Raw genomic sequence first — 18,869 nt, forward strand, 5'->3', positions numbered from 1 at the left:
TTCTGAATGTTTATAAAGTCAAGTTAATTGAAGTAATTGTTTTTCAGTCAGTCTTTTGATTGTGTTGATGTATTTGTGGTTGAATAAATGAGTGCATTTGTGACTTTGTGATTAGTCTCTGCAGGGTTGACAGTGGAGGAACCAGAGAGGGTTGTTTGCCCCCCGCTGAGTCTCCGAGCGGTGGACTCGTACGGGGAGTGGACGGCTCTGTGGGAGAGGCAGTTCACAGCTCTGAGCATCCCTCACCTGCGCTCACACACACTGGTGCACACTGACCCTCTCAACAAGGTAGTGAATGAACTCAATCAACTCCCTCCTGAATTAGAGACAACAGTTGATTTTTTTTTTGACAGTATATTGTATATTTTCTTTGACAGAAAGCCCTGCAGGAGTTTGTTCTAAAGTGTGATCGTTCATCAGAGCTGCACAGTCTCCCAGACCAGGTTTACATCCTGGATGAAAATGCTTTTTTCAATGACACACGACTCGGCAAGAAGGAGAAGAGACGACTGAACATCACCTCCACACTGAAGAAGAGTTTATCCTTCAGTCTGCCCGGAACCAAACTGAGTGTGGACTTCTTTAGAGATCAGGTTGGACATAGAGCGTGTGTGTGTGTGTGTGTGTGTGTGTGTGTGTGTGTGTGTGTGTCTGTGTGCTTCAATGGTATATTTAATCCTAGAATTTCATTAAGACCTTGCTTAGTTTCTCTCACTAAATGACACAAGCCGTTTATTAAAAGCTCTCCCATTGGTTAACTTGACGTTTAACTCCAAAATAACAAAGAACAACTTGAGTTGGGCTCCACACAGATAACAGCGGAAAGTATTGAGAGATGTTCTAACAATGTAGCCAAAAAAATGTGGAATAATGGCAATATTTTATATGAAGCAGCATGAGAGCCAATGATCTTGTTCTACCTAATCTAAACACAGGTGGAGAGATACAACTTGGGCAAAGTGCTGGTAAAAGGAACAGTGGAGCGCATCATCCCTGTCATCGAGCCCAAGGAAGAAGAGGAGGACTGTGCGAAGGAGAGGGGGACAGAGGGTGAGGCCACGACTGAAAGGAAGAGAGTGAAGTACTTTCAAGTCCATCTTCAGGAGGGCGTCGTCCTAAAGGCTCACCAGGTCATTATGGCAACAGGACCAACACGGGCCCACATGGTAAACATCCCCTCATGGGTGAAGAACATTGGAGAGAGTTACCCAGAGGAGCGGTTGCTGCACACAGTGCATCTCATGCACCATCCGCCAAAATCTAAGCATGAAGAAGTAATGACAGACACTTCTCCATCTCAAGGTAAATAAAATCTCCTCAGAGGCCACTGTGACAACACAAACATTCAGAAAATCTAATCATTTTTAGCATTTGTCTTGGAGCTGTAAGGATAATTGCTATTGCTAAGCAAAATCATTGACCTGGATGCCTTTGCACATTTGCCAGAATCCTCATCTAATTGAGTTGTATTTGCTTTCACCTGTCATTTCTGAAGACCTCACTGGTTCTGTGATGCAATACTTACCAAGTACTATGTGTGTCTAGAGCTGTGTGTAGTGTGTCAGAGAGGGCAGAGAGTAATGGTAGTTGGTGGAGGTCTGACCAGCGCCCATGTCGTCTCACTTGCCCTGCAGCAAGGGGCCAGCCATGTGACATGGGTCATGAGGAAGCACCTGCAGGTCTAGTGCCAGTGTGAAACTGCATGAAGACCAACCATAAAGAATTACTGCAGCTACACCTGTCTGCCTCTGCCACACGTGTCAGACTTCACTGCCTCTTTTACAGTTAAAGCAATTTGACGTGGGCGACGTGGAGAGCCTGGTGGGTCGTTACTCTCACGTGGAGCACGGCATCAAGATGGACGGCCAAGCCTACCTACGACAGTTCTATAACGAACGGAGCCTTCACAAACGCCTGGCTATGATTCGCCAGGCACGGAAGGGAGGGGCCGTCACCCCAGAGGCCTACATCCACCTACAGCCCTTCATACTGAGTGGACAGGTGGAGGTCAAGACATACTGTCAGGTAACAGTACACATGCAATACACAGGGTAATGGGTGCAGTGAATGAGGTTTGTCAAAGTGAGATGAGGTGAAGGCAGATGATGTGAGATGATTCATATAATGTCCAGGTGAGTGAGGCCAGCTGGTGCTACAGGAGCCAGGCCTGGAGTCTGACCCTCAGCACAGGGGACCACTGGACCGGAGATATGATCTGGCTCGCCACCGGCTGCAAACTTGACGTGAGACAAGACCCGTTGCTTTCCGAGGTGATGAAGGAATTCCCAATTCAGGTGGGTCAAATAGTTTTTAGATATGTGAAGTATGCATGCATCTATGGTCAGATGAACAGAAGGCAAAGTCTCAGTAGAGCAAATACCTCCACCAAGGCCCATTAGTCCCCTTACGTTAAATAAGATTCCCATTAAAATGTGTTTTTTCATCATGATCCATGAATTATTTTGTGGGAAATCAGTGTAATGTTGAAAAGAATGTTAAAGAAAGAGATTCATTTTTTTTCACCTGCAGCAAGTTTCTGTCCAGTAGATTTTGTGTGATCTTTCTTAAAAACAAACCATCCAACAAGCAAACAGAGGGGGTGAAAACATATCCTTCATAGGTCGTAACTTAGCGGATGACTAGAGCATAAAATCATCCCATGTGATCCACCATCATGATTTAAGAGGGATTCATAAAATGTGTCCGGCTTGTCCTCTGTGAAGGTGATGGACGGGTGGCCGTGCATATCAGACAGCCTGCGGTGGGCAGACGGCTGCCCGCTCTATCTGATGGGACAGTACACTGCTCTTCAGGTGGGTCATCTACACAACGGTTTGATGCACAACCACCTGCACCCTTATTTTACTTATATATCACTTGCCTTTATTGCCCCTCACACACAGGTTGGACCTCACGCACTAAACCTGGCTGGTGGACAGGCTGCCAGCATGAGAATCGCAAAGGACATCATGCGCCATCGACACCTGGATGGTGGGGATGCATCTGAGGAGAAATCGAAAACCGAGGAGTACGTTCAACAAATGCACGGCCTGTTATGGCTCTGACTTCACTCTTCAGCCTCGAGGAGCCGAAGTCTTTATACTTTACTTGTCAAATGTGACTGTATCAAACGATTAAATGCTGTGAAACTCATTTTTCTTTTTTAAATGCTCGACAATCCAATCAGTATTGTTTTAAGCACAAATCACGAGTATAATTTATTAACAATTAATGACATGCATGGAAATTAATTTCAATGTTATGTATATCGTAAAAAAAAGGTGTACTTGACTTGACTGGATATGGGACTGATAACTTAAAGCAGTAGTTATTATGAATTGTCTTTTATAAAAAAAATAAAAAAATTGTTAGCACAGATTATTAACAGCAGTTTAGATTCCACACTTCTATCTATAGATAGATAGACAGCTCTCAGGAGAGTGGGTACCTTTGCCAAGTCTGAACAATCCTACACATGATTGTGTAACATTTATTGTGGAAGTATGAAAGAAAAAAAGGAACTGGGCTCATAAGCTAAATGATTAATTGTCATAAGACATCAAATAGAGTGTTTATGAACATGGACGACATTACAGTTCCCCAAAAGTGATGCCAACGCATCTCAGTCTCCCCCTGGTGGCTAGCTGTAATATTGGTCATAAATAAAACCAAACCAAAATGGCATTTTTTTATTATGTTTTTGTCACAGTGGTGTTCAAATGTTAATTTTCCAGTTCCGTCCCACAATCTCTGGTGAAAGTCTGTTCGGCTGTTTAGTGTTGTATTGTTTACAAACAAACAAACACTGGTGACATAACCTCTTCCTAAACTCCGCCCCTGCTGGACTTCCGCATTTATAATCCTCCTTCCGGTAGTTTACGTTCAGGTAGGTGAGTGTTGGTCTGTTGTCATTAAACTAAACACGTAAGTGTTGTTTTTTATGTCATTTAACGCTGATGGGGATGATGACAACTCTGGTGAAGGTGCTGCTCGTGTCAGGCGAGGTGACTGGAATGAAAATAACCGTGAGGCTGATTCACTGAGATCTGGACTGTCTGCAGCTGCTCCGATGTGAAATCATATTATAAAAGTAAAACATGAGCAGGTGGAGAAAAGACCGCACGGAGATGGTGCGGTGACTGGGAGGAGAGGGAAAGGGAGGTGAGGGACTGGGAGGTGAGGGACTGGGAGATGAGGGACAGGAAGGTGAGGGACAGAGCGACAGTTGTGGAGAACGATCCTTCAGCAGCAACAGAGATCAGCTGACTGATCAGGTGACGATCAACTGGTTTCACATGTGTAGTATCTGTGTCACTGGTTTCAGTGGTTTCGTCTCATGACACCGGGAAATCCCCGTAAAGTTGTGACCTCATAGGTTGTTTTTCAACATCATTTTACTCTGACAGGTTTCTACTCATTTAAGAGTTTGTCTCCTTATTGTCATCAAAGTAAAGTAAAGTAACATTGTTTCATATCACAACACTTTTACTAACCACCATGTTGTAAACTTTTATATTTCATAATTATCACAAATACCAATTATATGAATCTACATTAGTTTTAAATATTCATATCATATTTAATTTATTGTATGTAAAATATATATATATACATATATTATACATATGGACAGTTACAATATACATAATTTTGCAAACGCCTGTGCCTCTGCACTTTATCTACCCCTAATATTCATATTATATACATATCTCTGTATTTTTGGAAATTGTATTTTATTTCAATGGCCAGTTTCATTCTTTTTGTTCGTGTCTACCTTGTTTTGGACCGTCTGCTGCTGTAACAATGTTTTTCCCTGGTATGTGATCAGTAAAGTTTATCTTATCTTATTGTATCTTATAAATAAGAATCTTTACAAGATAGGCTGCTCTAACTGAAATTATTTGAGCTGCAGTAGTTGAGATTTAGTTTGAGACCACTAATGTACCATAGTTTGAGATGCATAAGTTAAATCTTGAAGATAAATAAAACCCAAACCCATTCTATTACGACCATGGTTTATCTTTATTGTCACTTCATTACTGTGTATGTGATGTAGTGAGTCGGGAAACCAGCTCTCTTGGCACAATGAATGTGAGGAAAGTGGAAAAGACGGTTCTGAGTGTGGAGCAGGCCGAGGGGGTCGGTGCTCGTGTTCGCAGGAGCATCGGCAGAACGGAGGTGAGTCATTCAACATGCTAACGTCACACAGCTTTCATCCAGTGAGCTAAAAAATAACCCAACACAGTTATTATTCATTGAAGACTGTGCCTGTGTGACTTCCAGCTGAGGAACCTGGATCCCTTCCTGATGCTGGACGAGTTCAGAGTGAGCAAGCCGGCAGGTTTTCCAGATCATCCTCACCGAGGTTTCGAAACAGTAAGTGACACCTGACTGTAATTCTGAGGTTTGCATTCAATATAAGGGAGTCAAAATACCTACTTTTAACACCAGATGGCGACAAAGGGACATTGTAAGCTACTGAACCACTTTGCGTTCTACAAATACTCGTTAAGGTTTATATATTAAAAAAAATTATCCAGGAAGCCAGAGATGTCAGCGATATTATAATTACTCTATAAGCTGCTCTGTAATAATAACTCAGAAAACAATATATTTTTAAAATAGAGGAATTGTCCCTGCTTCTGTTGCCTTGTGGCATTTTTTCTGCTCAGTTTTGTGTTTATTTTAAATAACTCCACCACGGCATAGAAAAACGAGCCGGTCTATTCTCTTACTATTGTAGTTTACTGTCATCTAACTTGAACACCTGGCCAATCAGCAGGCTCCTGAATATCTCTCTCAGGCAGATTTCCATCCATCCATCCAGAGACAGGTTGAGCCAATCACAAGGCTTTATCTGAAATAGTGTGGGTTTAATACGCTGACAGACAGAGACGCTCCCCTGAAGCATCTTGATAGCATGATGTGAAAGAGGTCTGATCCATGCCTGGAAACGAAGAACAAACTACCACACAGCGTTTTGTTAATGTGTAATATCACATATCCCATTGCTGTGATTGGTTGTTGGTGGGCGGACAGATGATGCTCTAATAAACATCACTATATTCCCAAGTTATTCTTACATGCGTCTGTGCTGCACTATCAGCAGTAACTCCACCGCATCGCTGACTGAAGGGAGCTAATGTGACAGTTCTGACTTGTATCTTTGAAGTTGAACTCTGATCATTGTCCTCAGATTGCCAGACCTTCCTCCAAGCATATTGGATTTGGCAGATGCAACTTAAATCTCCCAGTGTGGGCGGACAGCACTAGGCTACACTCCCAGCATGCCTTTCAGCAGGTGTGTTTGCTCACGCTCACGTGGCGTTTGAGATCGCACAGCTGCTGAGACAGATCAGAGGCAGCTCCCTGCAGGGGCCTGAGCTCTCTCCCTTCACACAGATGTTCACCTTTGAACCTGTGACCGGAGATGCAGCTCTTCTCTTCCTGTCCAGTCTGACCACTGGAGCAATGAGACAAGCGCACACATGCTTTCAGTGTTGAAGTAACTGTAGTTGTGAAGCTTGTTGCAGGAGATTATAAAATAAGGTATTTTCCTTAATGCTAAAACGTTATTGACTCTATAATCGAGCTGTTAAAACGATAAAAAAAAGGTTAAACTACAACTATCACACCAACTAGTGTAGTTTCATTCTCATATGAGATCACTGTGACCTTGACCTTTGACCACTATAATCCAAGCAGTAAATATTTGAGTGCAAGTGATAACTGGTCAAAAATATGTAGAAATGACCTAAAAGCAGATTCAATCGACCTTTGACTTCCCAAATGTGTAAATCAACAATTTGTGCCAAATTGAAAATTATTCTCTGGTAGCATTTTTAAGATAATGCACAAGGCATGGATTGTTTTTGTGAGATCACCTTGACCCTGACCTTTGATCACCAAATTCTAATCTGTGAAATCATTGAGCCAAATAGACGTTTACACCAAACTTAAAGAAGTTCACTCAGGGTCATTGAGATCCCAAAAGCATTATACCTAAATTAGAAAATATTTTACTTTTTTGTTTTTATATATAAATAATAATTTGGTTATCTGAGGTCATCTTGCCTTAAGTTACTGTAGCTTAATGCTACATGTGTGTGTTTGTGTCTTTCCTCAAACAGGTAACATATGTTTTAGAGGGTGTCACGGCCCATGAAGACTTCTGTGGCCGTTCTGGGCGACTGCAACCTGGAGATTTGCAGGTACTACATTATTACTCATAACTTAATGTTGGTTTATTTGGGGATTTTTTTTTAATAGAAATAAAGTTATCTTCGGAAATGCTGTATTTGATAAACGTTAACGATTAGCTTTTTTTGACCAAGAGTTTAATGAAAAGGGTCAAACTCTGTTCTAATAGCAAGACATTAATATATATAAACATTCAAACTGAAAACATGGACACTTGAACAAACAAGTCACATGGAGGACGCTTGGTTTATGAGCTTTACTGCGACCGGCCACTAGGTCGTGATGGAGATGCTTTGGCTTCACGTTTGGGTAGCCGTCATGTCTTCCATCTTTATTTACAGTCTGTGGTTTAATATGAAGCTACTGACAGTTAGCTTGTGCCAACTAGCACCTCTGGAAATACTCCATCATACTACCTCACAGACATGAGAGTCGCCTCATGTATTTCTCAGCAAGAGGGCTAATCAGCATATTTCCCACAATGCCAAACAATTCCTGTAACCTAACATCCAATAGATTTGTGCTTCCTGTTTTTGAGATGTTAAGATACACATTATCTAACTGAGGTATTGTCCGTTATCTGTGATCTTCATCTCCTAATTGTAAATGTGGAGAGCAAGTTCTTAACAGGAATCAGGAGCCTTCACGAGCTGCAGAGCAGAAGAGGAGTTAAGCCTTTACCAATCCCCACAAACTCATTACATATGCATCATGATGTCGTGCACTCACACTAATTGGATATCATGCCCTGTGGGTTGTTTCCTGTGTTTTTAAAGTTGTAAAGTTACACACACATACCCACAAACACACATGCACTCAGGCTGCTGACTCTGCTTCAATCTATAGCAGAGGTTCAGTCAGTTCAGCTCTTACACACCCTGTGCACGCTCCGTCGGGCCGGGCGTCACGTGGGAGCTGCAGATGCTCAGACAGAAGCCTGTCTGTCCTTCAGGGAAAGCTCAAACTCCATTTCAGAATAAGACATGGCTTCGTCAAAGGAAGTGGTGAAGACATTGAGTCAACTGAGGAAAATCCCTCCCCTAATTTTTAGATGAGTTTCACATCTGTATATTTAAATTTAGCAGAAAATTTATATTTTAAAATCACACTTTACTCTGCCCAGAAACATGGTTGAAATAAAGCTGAGCTGTAACTCAAGTCCGTGTTGCCTGTGTGGTTTTTTAGTTCCCCTCGGTTGTATTCTGCATGTTTTATTATCCAGCAGATCCCCCTCCCAGTAAATATCCAGCACGCAGCAATAAAAAAAAAAGCAAACATCATGATGAACAGTCACAGATGAATTATCATTGGCCGGCAGCGTTAAAGCCAAGCTCGACAGTGGAAATTTCCATCCGGCCCAAAGGAGAAGCAGAAGCTGTTAAAGTGAACTTCACTTCATCCAGTGTTTTAAATCACTCCCTGATTCAAAATCATGACCAGAGTTACAGCAACACCTCATTTTGTTCCCCAGCATTTCATATGAATTGTTTTATTTTATTCCTGCTGCCTATAGATTCATGCTCTGCTCTTGGCTTCTGATTTTCTTATAGAAACTAATATCAATATTTACTTCAAATATGTCTACCAGTGGATGACTGCAGGACGGGGGGTGGTCCATGCCGAAATGCCTGTATCAGAAGAGCCGGTGGTGGGCTTACAGCTGTGGGTGAACCTGCCGAGGCGAGACAAGATGGTGGAGCCAGCGTACCAGGAGCTCAAAGGCTCAGAGATTCCCAAACGCAGCCAGGGAGGGGTCACAGTCGCTGTTATATCTGGAGAGGCTCTAGGAGCGAAGGTGTGTGTGTGTGTGTTTGTGTCTCTCTATATGTGTGTGTGGGTACATCTGCTTAATTTGTGTATGTGACGTCATTGCAGCACCATTCACTAAACCTACAATCAGTCACTTTACCTTCCTGGTAGCTGATGATCTCATCATGATTGCTCGAGGCCTGAGGCAAACAGGAAAAACTGTGCGTGCATTCGTGTATTTGGGTCTGTGTGTGTCCGTGTGTATGTGTGTGTGTCCTTGTGTGTGTGTGAGTGTGTGTGTGTGAGGGAATGCCTGTTAACCACGCTATTTGACCAGTGTTAGTGTAAGGAGTGTCCCTCTGAAAAGAGGAAACAGAAAATGAGAAGCAGATTGCCTGTGAGAGTTGTAGTGGGTGTGTTAGTGTGTGTTTTACTGTAATGCCAGGGTTACTGTCGGGCAGGAGAATCACTGATAAACATCAATATCTCTGTATTCAGTGTATTTAAACGTTATAAGACTGATTTGTATACAACATTTCAGCTCAACTTGGCCTTGTTTTTATGTTCACACTCAACAAGACAACACTCAGCTTTATAACAATTTACAGTCAGTGACTTGTGTTTGGGATGAGTCACAATATTTGATTTATAAAATTTGAACATACATTTAGCAACTTAACACTAAAACCTTTGATTTCTTACAACCAAATAAGTGAGAATAAGCAGGTTTTTAAAAGACTGATTCATTTTCCATTGCAGGGAGAGCAATCCTGGTTTTTCCCTGGTGAATCAAGTTTGACGTCATGAATTCGCCAGAAGCTGAAAAGCTCAACTCGTTGTCTTGCCAGTGTTGCTTTTTGCACAATATGAAGAAAAAACACATCACTGTTGCACGTTGTTCCCAAAACACAAGTACACGTGTGCTGATGGCTATTAACACGCCAACGCCCTAAAGGTCAATGACCATTCTAACATCGTAAAGAAAACTGCTGCATCAGCATCTAGACTGCCAAAATAGCGAAGAAGAAATTGGCGCATTCACCCAGGTGTCATGTTTCCATCTCTCCCAGTCTGAGCCTAAGCCGATAAAAACCCATTTCTACTGCAGGGCCTTTTGACCTCAGAGAGACAGTTTCCACTCCCTTTGCAGATAAAGTCAGATGTTAGTGTGTGTGTTTTTTTGACCTCAGGGACAAAACTGTCAAAGGACAAACAAACACAGAATTACTTTCAAAAGATGAGATTTATTTCAACCAAAAAGGGAAAAGTAAGTAGAAAACGGGTCTGTAACATTTATTACACATCTGTGTCTTTACGTTTTTTCAAAACAATAACGGCTTTCTCAAAACTGCACACACAAAACTGAAAACCTCACACACAAAATGCTAAACCTGACACTCCCTTTGCAAGGTGACTCTTTGCCATCAAATCTGTTACCTGTTCACAAAATGGAACTCGTGTTTTCATTTGGTACACACAGCCATTTTTTCAAATGACACACACATACCACTCATTGAGTACAAACCACTAAGCATTTGCTTGAACACTACCAAGCATTTACAGCACACTGATGTGCAAAACTGAAAACACAATCATCAAAATGGAACCCACCATATGAATGACTCATATGAGTGACTCTGGAGAATGAGCCATTTCTCCTTTTGTAAAATGTCCACTTTTTTCATAGTCAAACATAAAACAGCACACAAATATGCAGCATAAAAAGGTTTATTTCGGTACACACAGAGAACAGTACTGTAAACCGGCCTGCTCAACCCCCCCCCCCCCCTTTCACAAAAATTACAGTTTTTCACAATTGGTAACACACTTTTTTCAAACAATAATGGCTTTCTCAAAACTGTAAACAGAAAACTAAAAACCTCACACACAAAATGCTGAAAGGCTTCGACACTCACGTGGCCACAAGCCTCCTCCATGGCCTGGAGCAGTGGGACCCGGTCCTGTGGGTTTTGTTCATATATCTTCCACCACCAAGCTGAAACGAATTCCTCAATGGGATTCAGGAAAGGAGAATAAGGTAGAAGGTATAGAACGGAGAAATGGGGGTGGTCCTGGAACCACTCCGGCACTTGAGCAGCCCGGTGGAAGCTCACATTGTCCCAGATGACAACTTGATCAATCCGCTGTGGGTCATCTATCTGGCCAGGTGGTACCAGCAGGTCATGCAGGCCATCCAGGAAGACCAGGAGACGGACAGCGTTATAGGCCCCTAGGTGACGGTGCAAGATCCCATGGTGATTCATTGCAGCACACATTGTGATGTTCCACCACGCTGGCCTGGAACCTCAACGATGGCCAGCTGGTTTCTGCCCCGTCGCCTCCTCTTCACCAGGTTGAATCCCACCTCATCAATAAAGATGTACTGGTACAACATATGAGCTGTGTCATGCTCCTGGATCCGCTGACACAAACAGCATGAGAATGTAAGTTACAGTATGGACACAGAGAGGTCAACACAGTGGGCTACAGTGAGACACTGTAGAAAAGGAACAATATTGGATTGCAGGTACAATACATGCATGTGTCAGTGCTGAATTTTTGCACTTACAATCACAAACTCTCGCCGTAACTCCTTGATGCGTTCTGTGTTCCGTTCAAATGGGACCCTGAACACTTGTTTCATCCACATGGCAGTCCTATGAAGAATACGGTCCAATGTAGAGAGGCTGACGGTCTGGACGTTTTATAAATGTAACATGGTCAACCAGGATCCTAGTTTTTATTGAGTGTGATTGAGTTGTTCGTACGAACCATATCTACAATTTCAGTCTCCTGTTCAGCTGTGAAAATGCGGTGAAATTGCTCAACAGACCTGAATGTTTAGAGATTTGAGTATTTGTGTGTTGTAGGTTGATGCTTTGAGATTTTGCTTGAGAAGTGTGTGCAACAACTGAACATTGTGTGTAGTGTTTTGACAACAAGGTGATGTGTAATTGACATCAGAGTGTAAAGAATGAAAGTCAGAGTCTAATGCAGATAAGGGAGTGTGAAGTAGTGCCAAATTGGGTCGAGCGATTGATGCATTAAATGAAGGTTGTGCAAATTGTGCCGAATTATCGCTTTTTGTGTGTTAACAACTGAGAAAAACTGTAACTGCTAAATGTTCCTCTATGTTATTTATTATGTCCCTCATTTGGTTTGGAGCAGGTGGTTTTGTAAGTGTATTAACTTTTTACATTGACTTATATTCAATGACTAATTGATACTTTCTTCAAATAATTTGCCCTAAACTGCAAACAATTTCAGATCAATCTATGATAAACAAGAAATCTTTATGGATTTATATTCATAAAAATGTAATGGACATGATTTTTCAAACACAGAAGAAACAAAAAGCCAGGCCCTGTAATTTCCTTTGTGTTTAATGTCAGCGAACTTTCTTTAAGGTGATTTGCATTAAGTGCAGATGTGGAGTAAACTCATGGACCCGATTAAAATCCCACGTGTGCTACCTGGTGCTCTGTGTCACTCACATTCATTTCAACAAAAATTAAACACCATTAGCTGTAGAGGGACATATACAGTAAGTCATGGAAGTAGCAATAACATATTCTGACTCTATCTCTGAAGAACATACGGGATGATTAGCAGATTGTGGAGCTCAAGCAACTCAGCTGAGTTCACAACCTGTTTGCAGGCAGCAGTAGATGTTGCAGATGGTTCTGAAGTTGTATACAAACAGCCACCACAATGTCAGTTTGTTTGAATATAGTCGGTTCAATATACGATATTAACTTTGTGTTTGCGTCTGTTTGGACGTTATGTCCTTTTCTCTTTTTCCTCCAGTCCAAGGTTTTCACGAGGACACCGACCCTGTATCTGGACTTTAAGCTGCAGGCGGGGGCCCTGCATTTGCAGCCAGTCCCTTCAGGTGGGCGAACTCTTAATTCACCACAGTGTTGATTAATAACAAGAGTGGACTTTAATGATGCATCTGATTGTTGCTTTGAGACTGATTACCACAGCATAATGACGTAACAGTCTGAGAGAGATGAGAGTAGAATGCAAAGGAAAAGTAGTTTCACATATTTTGCCCATTGTTTTTAAAGTCTGTTTGTGGTTTTGTTCCAAAAGCAGATTCCTCGGCAGATCAGTGAAATAACATGAAACAACATTTCAATATTGTGTTCACAACTTGTTTTTTCTCCCCCACTGGTGGACAAAAGAGTAATTTTAGGTTTAAGATCAAATAGCTTTTTTAATTGTTCACCATCTTTATTAAAAATACAATTTGCTTACACTTTCTTTTTGGTTTTACAGGATGGACTACATTCATCTACACGTTATCGGGATCCATTAACGTTGGTGAGTTGAGAAAGTCCCAGTGTTGACACTTTTATATCTTTATGGTCCCGGTCATCTTGACCCCACAAACCCTTTTTTGCCTTGTGAACGAGATTTCTTAGAACAAGCTCAAGAGAATCTTTAAAAAATAAATTGATTTAGCTAGTCTAAAGTCATGGGGTCCTCAAAAGAAGTCATTTCTTGACCAGTTGTCACTCGGACTCAAAGACTGTGACCTCTGACTTCAGTTGTCAGAGATCACGGTGACCTCATATCACTACCCTTATATTATCCAACACTTAATATAAAAAGAAGAAATCTGACATAACCAGGGTTCAGAATACTCTCTATAGCGGGATATGATGAACTTATGCCCTCTCACTTTCTGTGAATTTGATCACTCTCTCACTTCCCTCTCTGCTTGTCTGGCTGTAACGTGCGATATTCACGTTACAGTTACGTGTGTGTGATCTCCGTCCAATCGCAACTTCCCTCCTACGCTCAGCCAGAAGGCCCATGTGTTCCCCTTTAGAGCTTGATGGATTCATACCGTCACTGAACCCTGATGTGTTCAGACTTCAGACTAAAGCAGCTCAATCGGAAACTTAACCAGCATCACTGGGAAAAGTATTGCGCTATTGTAAACTACGACCGGCTTAGAGTCTGGCTTCAGATCAGTCACCTTATACACATGTAATAGCTACGCCCTGTTTCCCGATTACTGCTCTTTGACATTTTACTGTGAAATTCTGCATTTCCTGCTTACTGGACGGCATCATGTGATCAGGGAATTCTCCTCGCATGAGAACGAGCCCTTTCCGCAGGCAAACTCATTCTCATTGTCGGAGGCTTTGTTGGTTTGTTGAAACCCGTTGTTCTGGGTCAGAATTCCCCCTTTCATCTTCTGTCATGACATTTCATCATGATTTGATTATTCTCCGCCGGTGTGCTGCAGGACGTCACAGACTGGTTGTAATTGCTGACAGATGTTTGATGACACGCGAGGATGAAATTTGCCGCCGGTATTAAAGACGTTATTTGAATCTTGAGTCTTGAACTTTGCATGTAGTCTGGCCAAATCGGAACCAGCTGGCTTTGATGAATGCGTCCGCCACGAATGGAGGTGTCTGGCTCTCTCAGCGTTTAGAGCCATTAAGTGATGAAGTGTGCGAGCAAACCGCTAAACAAGGCCGAAGTGTTTAATACACGCAGGTGCCTTTTATTTTGTTTGAACCCAAAGTGGTTTTGTTACACTACAAGGAATAGTGGTAGCCTGAAATGAAAATGTAATTATTATTAATGATGCACAACGTCTGTTCATTGACTGCAGGTAATCTGGTTCTGAGTGAATAATTAAATGGTAATATTCCAGCATATGGAATTGAGATGTTTCACACAAGCACGTTAACAGAAAACACAAATGCAAAAGCCACAACACAACTGCAGAAGCCACACAATCACAATGGAAGTGAGTGACAAAAGATGTTAACAATCAAACAAGAGATGATTTTGAAACACAAGTGGTTTTACACCTGAACCGTAAAACCTGAAATAGACGAGGCTCAATTTCTTTAGCCGCGTCTGGATTGACTGGGTTTTTACAAACAGCTCACCTGCCATAGCAGAGAAAAAGGTTGACGGTGGGAAATCCTTAGTCGCTCTCTTCCTTGGTAGTTTTGTTTCTGTTGTGTGGCTTTTGCATTCGTGTTTCCTCTTAATATGCTTGTGTGAGACGTCTTCACCACTGAACTATTGCCCCTCAACCCTGTGGTTTTATTTCTTTAAATTTCCTCTACTGAGAAGCTTCTCATGGATTCCACTTTTCCAAAAATGCATAAAAGAAGACCTCAAAGACCACAATCCCTTAGTTGCATGTGTGTTTTAAATGGCTATTTCCTCACTTTATCATTGACAGACTATTAAAATAAAGAGGTCTAGCAATGTTTTAAGCACAAAATGTTCTGGTTGTACAAAATGTTCCTGTTGTCAAGGCCCAGACCCGGAGCAGCAGGAGGTGGCGTCCCATCACACAGTGGTGTTCGGAGACGGAGACTGTGTCAAGGTTGAAAACAAGGTGAGTTCTCAGTGCTGAGACGACCAGTGGCTCCTAAACGCTTCTCCACAGGGCTCCCTCTGGAACCTTTAATATAATTCAAGCGGTTTTTCATAGTTAACATTTAAAAAAGGTTCTACAGGATATTCAGAAGTGACAGCAACAATTATGCAATAGTAAATAATAGTAATGGTAAACCAGCTAAGCTAACCCCCGTGATCCATAGGCTGTATGTAAAGATGGACATGACAATTTCTCAGTTGCCCCTTGGTGGCAGGCTGCAGTATAGGTCATAAACCCTTTCTTCTCCATGTTAGTTAATGGGACATGAAACCCAAAAATTTACACATCAAATACACTTTTCTCAAAGATGGTTTCTCTCATTTAAGGTCGCTCTTATAAAGCTGATGTTTTCCAGTAACTTAAAAACGAACTGTTTTTAATAACTCGTTTGATCCTTAAAAATGGGGACAATCATTATTGACAGGTTTAGGGTTAGATCGGACAGTTTAGACTGACTCACAATTTGTCGAGCACATATATATTGGCAGGATCCTACACGCTCTGCTTTATGGATCCAAATGATACCTCCTTACCTACTTAATCATACGTTTACACACATATTTATGTTGGGACTCTGCTAGTTCGGTTCAATAGGTTTGAATCGACTAGTTTCCGTGATACAGATAAATTAATGCCAATCCACTTCACACACACAAACACGATAACACCTCCTCTTCTTTCCTCCTCAGGGCTCTGAAGTCTCTCATTTTGTGCTCATCGCAAGAGAACCAATCAAAGAGCCTGTGGTACAACGCGGTACGACATTTCATTCCCTCCATCCCTCTGAACAAATGAAATCCTTGATGTCACATGCGTAACGTAATCAATAGCATTAATGTCATTATTTGAAATGTCGTGTTTGTCTTTCAGGTCCATTTGTCATGACCACAGAGGAGGAGATCAGTCAGGCCATCAGGGACTACCAGAGCGGCAGAAATGGCTTTGAGAGAGCCGTAAACTGGAGATCCAAGATCAGAGACTCTTTCTAAAGCAGTGGAGGGAAACATTCACGCTCCAGTCTATGAGACAATAGATGTATACACAAAGAAGCAACATCAGAAATAGTTTTGATTTCAACAAATAATATTTAAAATAAGGGTTTCAGAAACAAATGACCAACTCTACCTTTAAAGGTTCCCTGGGTAGAATTTAATGACATCTAGTGGTGAAGCTGCGATTTGCAGCTGAATCCCCCTCACCTCTCCCTCCCCCTTCCAAACATGAGAGAGAACCTGTGGTAGCCTTCAGTTGACATAAAAACTCAAAAGGTGTTTAGTTTGTCCAGTCTGGGCTACTGTAAAAAACATGGCGGCCTCCGCAGAGAGGGCCTACTCCTGATGTAATTTTATAAAGTATTTAAATATAGAGGGCTCATTCATGCAATTTAGATGAAACACACTAGGAGTATTTTAGATAGAATTTATAAAAGAAAACATAACTTTCACCTTAGTCTTACTCACTGGATCTTTTATCCTCCTGAATCGCCCACAGAATTGGGGGCCGTCCCGATAGTTATTAAACATGTTTAAAATATGGATGATTGCATCACTACTTTCCAAGTGGAAACAAATCAGAGGCGAGTAGAGCTTTTGAAATGGTGACAGAGAAACAACGTACTATACTATACACAGCTGAGTTTGAGGAAATGTTTTTCAGTATGTGGCAAAGATACAATTCCCTGAAGAACGTATCTCACATCTAATCACAACCAGATAATTATTAGCATTACAATATATCAAAACCATGTTGACCCATATTAAACTGAATGATAGATGGGGCCTGATGACCACGACTACACAACCATATCCTCATCCAGACTCGTTTCTTCTGCCTTTGGTCTTCATCACTACAAAGCGATGTGCTGTTACTTTCTAATCTTGAGCTTGATTCAACTCGATTTGCTAAATTAGCTCTCAGGATGTAGTTTGAGCTCAGCTTTTAAGTTCTCACTCTACAGAGAGATGCCCATCAAGGTAAACAAGCGAGTTTAGTGTCGAGTGAGATAACGGCCAAGAAGCTGAACCCTCGCTGAGAAGGAGAGATTGTGAAGCCTTGTCTTGTTGTGACTGCGTAGCTGCTTGCACCAGACAAAGTCAAATTTTCCTACTCTGCAAAAGCCAGGAGATCCATGTGCTCCAGGCGTTTGGCGAGAGGTTTCAGGAACTGAGCGTATTAACTGAACTGTTTAATGTGGAACCTGCTGATGTGCCTGCAATCAAGGGGCAAAGTACAACCACCTCCCTCTGCTTGAGTTCTATAAACTATGCGTACGTCATGAGGATTTTCCCATTTTGAGGAAGCTTACACTTAGGTTAGAGGTATTACAGAACTTGATATACACTGTTAAAAAAGTTCTGTCAAATGTACTGCATTAAATCTCTCCCACCCCCTAAATTTAGAGTAAATTGATAGCAGGAAATTAAAGATTTATTTTATAAGAAAATTAATACTATTGACTATTGCTGAATGTATGTACTTGTTTTTATGTCTGTTTTTCAAAATAGTGTCTGTTCAATAACTTATGTTTTATTTACAGTAATTTGACGCCAAGTGGCAACTTTTTGCTGCCAGATTTTACTGTTGTTTTTGCAGTGGTTTTTGTGAGTCTACTGTCTGTGTTGGGTAATTTAGTGTGGCCCCAGAAGGATGTTATGAAAACTGAAATTGTACTTGACAGGAAAAGATTCCCCACTTCTCTTCTAAACCCTCTTGTTGCCTCTGATACAACTAACTGTCTTTCTTGTTGTAGAAACGTATTTATGGGTGTGCTAGATGTTGTAACATTGAACAATGGAAACCTGTTTATTTTAGAATATGTGCTGCATGTGTTTACAGGACATTTTGTATTTTACAGCGTTTATGTTAACTTATTACACCCAAGTGCTTCAGGTGGGAGTAAATGACATGCCCCATTGTTGGCACAGTGGTCGTTTACCCCCTCTCATCGTAAAATATAGATTTTTATGGAAAATGTGCCCCTAACTGCTCTATCTCTCTTCCCCTATTAAATTGAACCTTTATCCCAGTTTCCTTCTACTGTTTGAAATAACACAGTTGCTTTGCGGTTATGAAACTTGTAATAGTTGCTTGTACACAATGTAATGAAGATAATTGACATGCTCATACTGTACTTAAGGTATAATGGTTTTTCCAAATGTTTATATACCATAAAATGTATTGAAGACAATCATTGACTTTGTTTATTATTCCAGGAGTGGACAAAATACAAAATACAACAATATAGCACAAATTTGTTTGCATTTTAATAGGATTTGGTTTTCACAGGCGAGAGAAAAGATGCTCTTCATCATTCACATGCAAATAATGAATGTATGAACGCCGTTCTCACATTAATTCCATTATGTGTGTAACATGCTGAGTCAAATGGGCCTGGCTGGGCGAGGGGGTGGGGTGTCGGTGGGATAGGGGTGGTGCTGGACTCCTATTTCCCCTCACACGTTACAGAGGTCTGGATCACATTTAAAACACATGTTACTGC

General features: G+C 41.4%; 2 protein-coding genes across 3 annotated transcripts in view; both read left to right on the forward strand.

Moving 5' to 3' along the window:
• zgc:113276 (uncharacterized protein LOC553748 homolog) overlaps positions 1 to 3,167 on the forward strand; it is a 4,889-nt gene extending 1,722 nt beyond the window's left edge. Inside the window, exons 3-10 of the mRNA XM_062413053.1 lie at positions 116 to 288; positions 378 to 593; positions 936 to 1,302; positions 1,546 to 1,679; positions 1,786 to 2,025; positions 2,133 to 2,294; positions 2,724 to 2,813; positions 2,904 to 3,167. Coding sequence (XP_062269037.1) covers positions 116 to 288; positions 378 to 593; positions 936 to 1,302; positions 1,546 to 1,679; positions 1,786 to 2,025; positions 2,133 to 2,294; positions 2,724 to 2,813; positions 2,904 to 3,065 — 1,544 coding nt within the window. The 3' untranslated portion in view covers positions 3,066 to 3,167. The remainder of the gene's footprint in view (positions 1 to 115; positions 289 to 377; positions 594 to 935; positions 1,303 to 1,545; positions 1,680 to 1,785; positions 2,026 to 2,132; positions 2,295 to 2,723; positions 2,814 to 2,903) is intronic.
• A 703-nt stretch (positions 3,168 to 3,870) lies between these two features.
• pir (pirin) lies at positions 3,871 to 18,557 on the forward strand. Of its 2 annotated transcripts, none has more exons than XM_062413338.1 (10): positions 3,871 to 3,886; positions 5,057 to 5,178; positions 5,284 to 5,376; positions 7,131 to 7,211; positions 8,789 to 8,995; positions 12,757 to 12,841; positions 13,231 to 13,275; positions 15,246 to 15,328; positions 16,060 to 16,126; positions 16,241 to 18,557. In XM_062413338.1, exons 2-10 carry the CDS (start codon positions 5,086 to 5,088, stop codon positions 16,357 to 16,359), a joined length of 873 nt encoding a protein of 290 aa, XP_062269322.1. In that variant the 5' UTR covers positions 3,871 to 3,886; positions 5,057 to 5,085; the 3' UTR covers positions 16,360 to 18,557. The 2 variants fall into 2 exon arrangements, with proteins under 2 accessions (XP_062269322.1, XP_062269395.1); XM_062413411.1 differs by lacking the exon at positions 3,871 to 3,886 and adding an exon at positions 4,195 to 4,274.
• Positions 18,558 to 18,869: the final 312 nt, after the last annotated feature.

The sequence above is a fragment of the Platichthys flesus genome, chromosome 1 (assembly GCF_949316205.1).
Source record: "Platichthys flesus chromosome 1, fPlaFle2.1, whole genome shotgun sequence".
Taxonomy (NCBI): Eukaryota; Metazoa; Chordata; class Actinopteri; order Pleuronectiformes; family Pleuronectidae; genus Platichthys; species Platichthys flesus.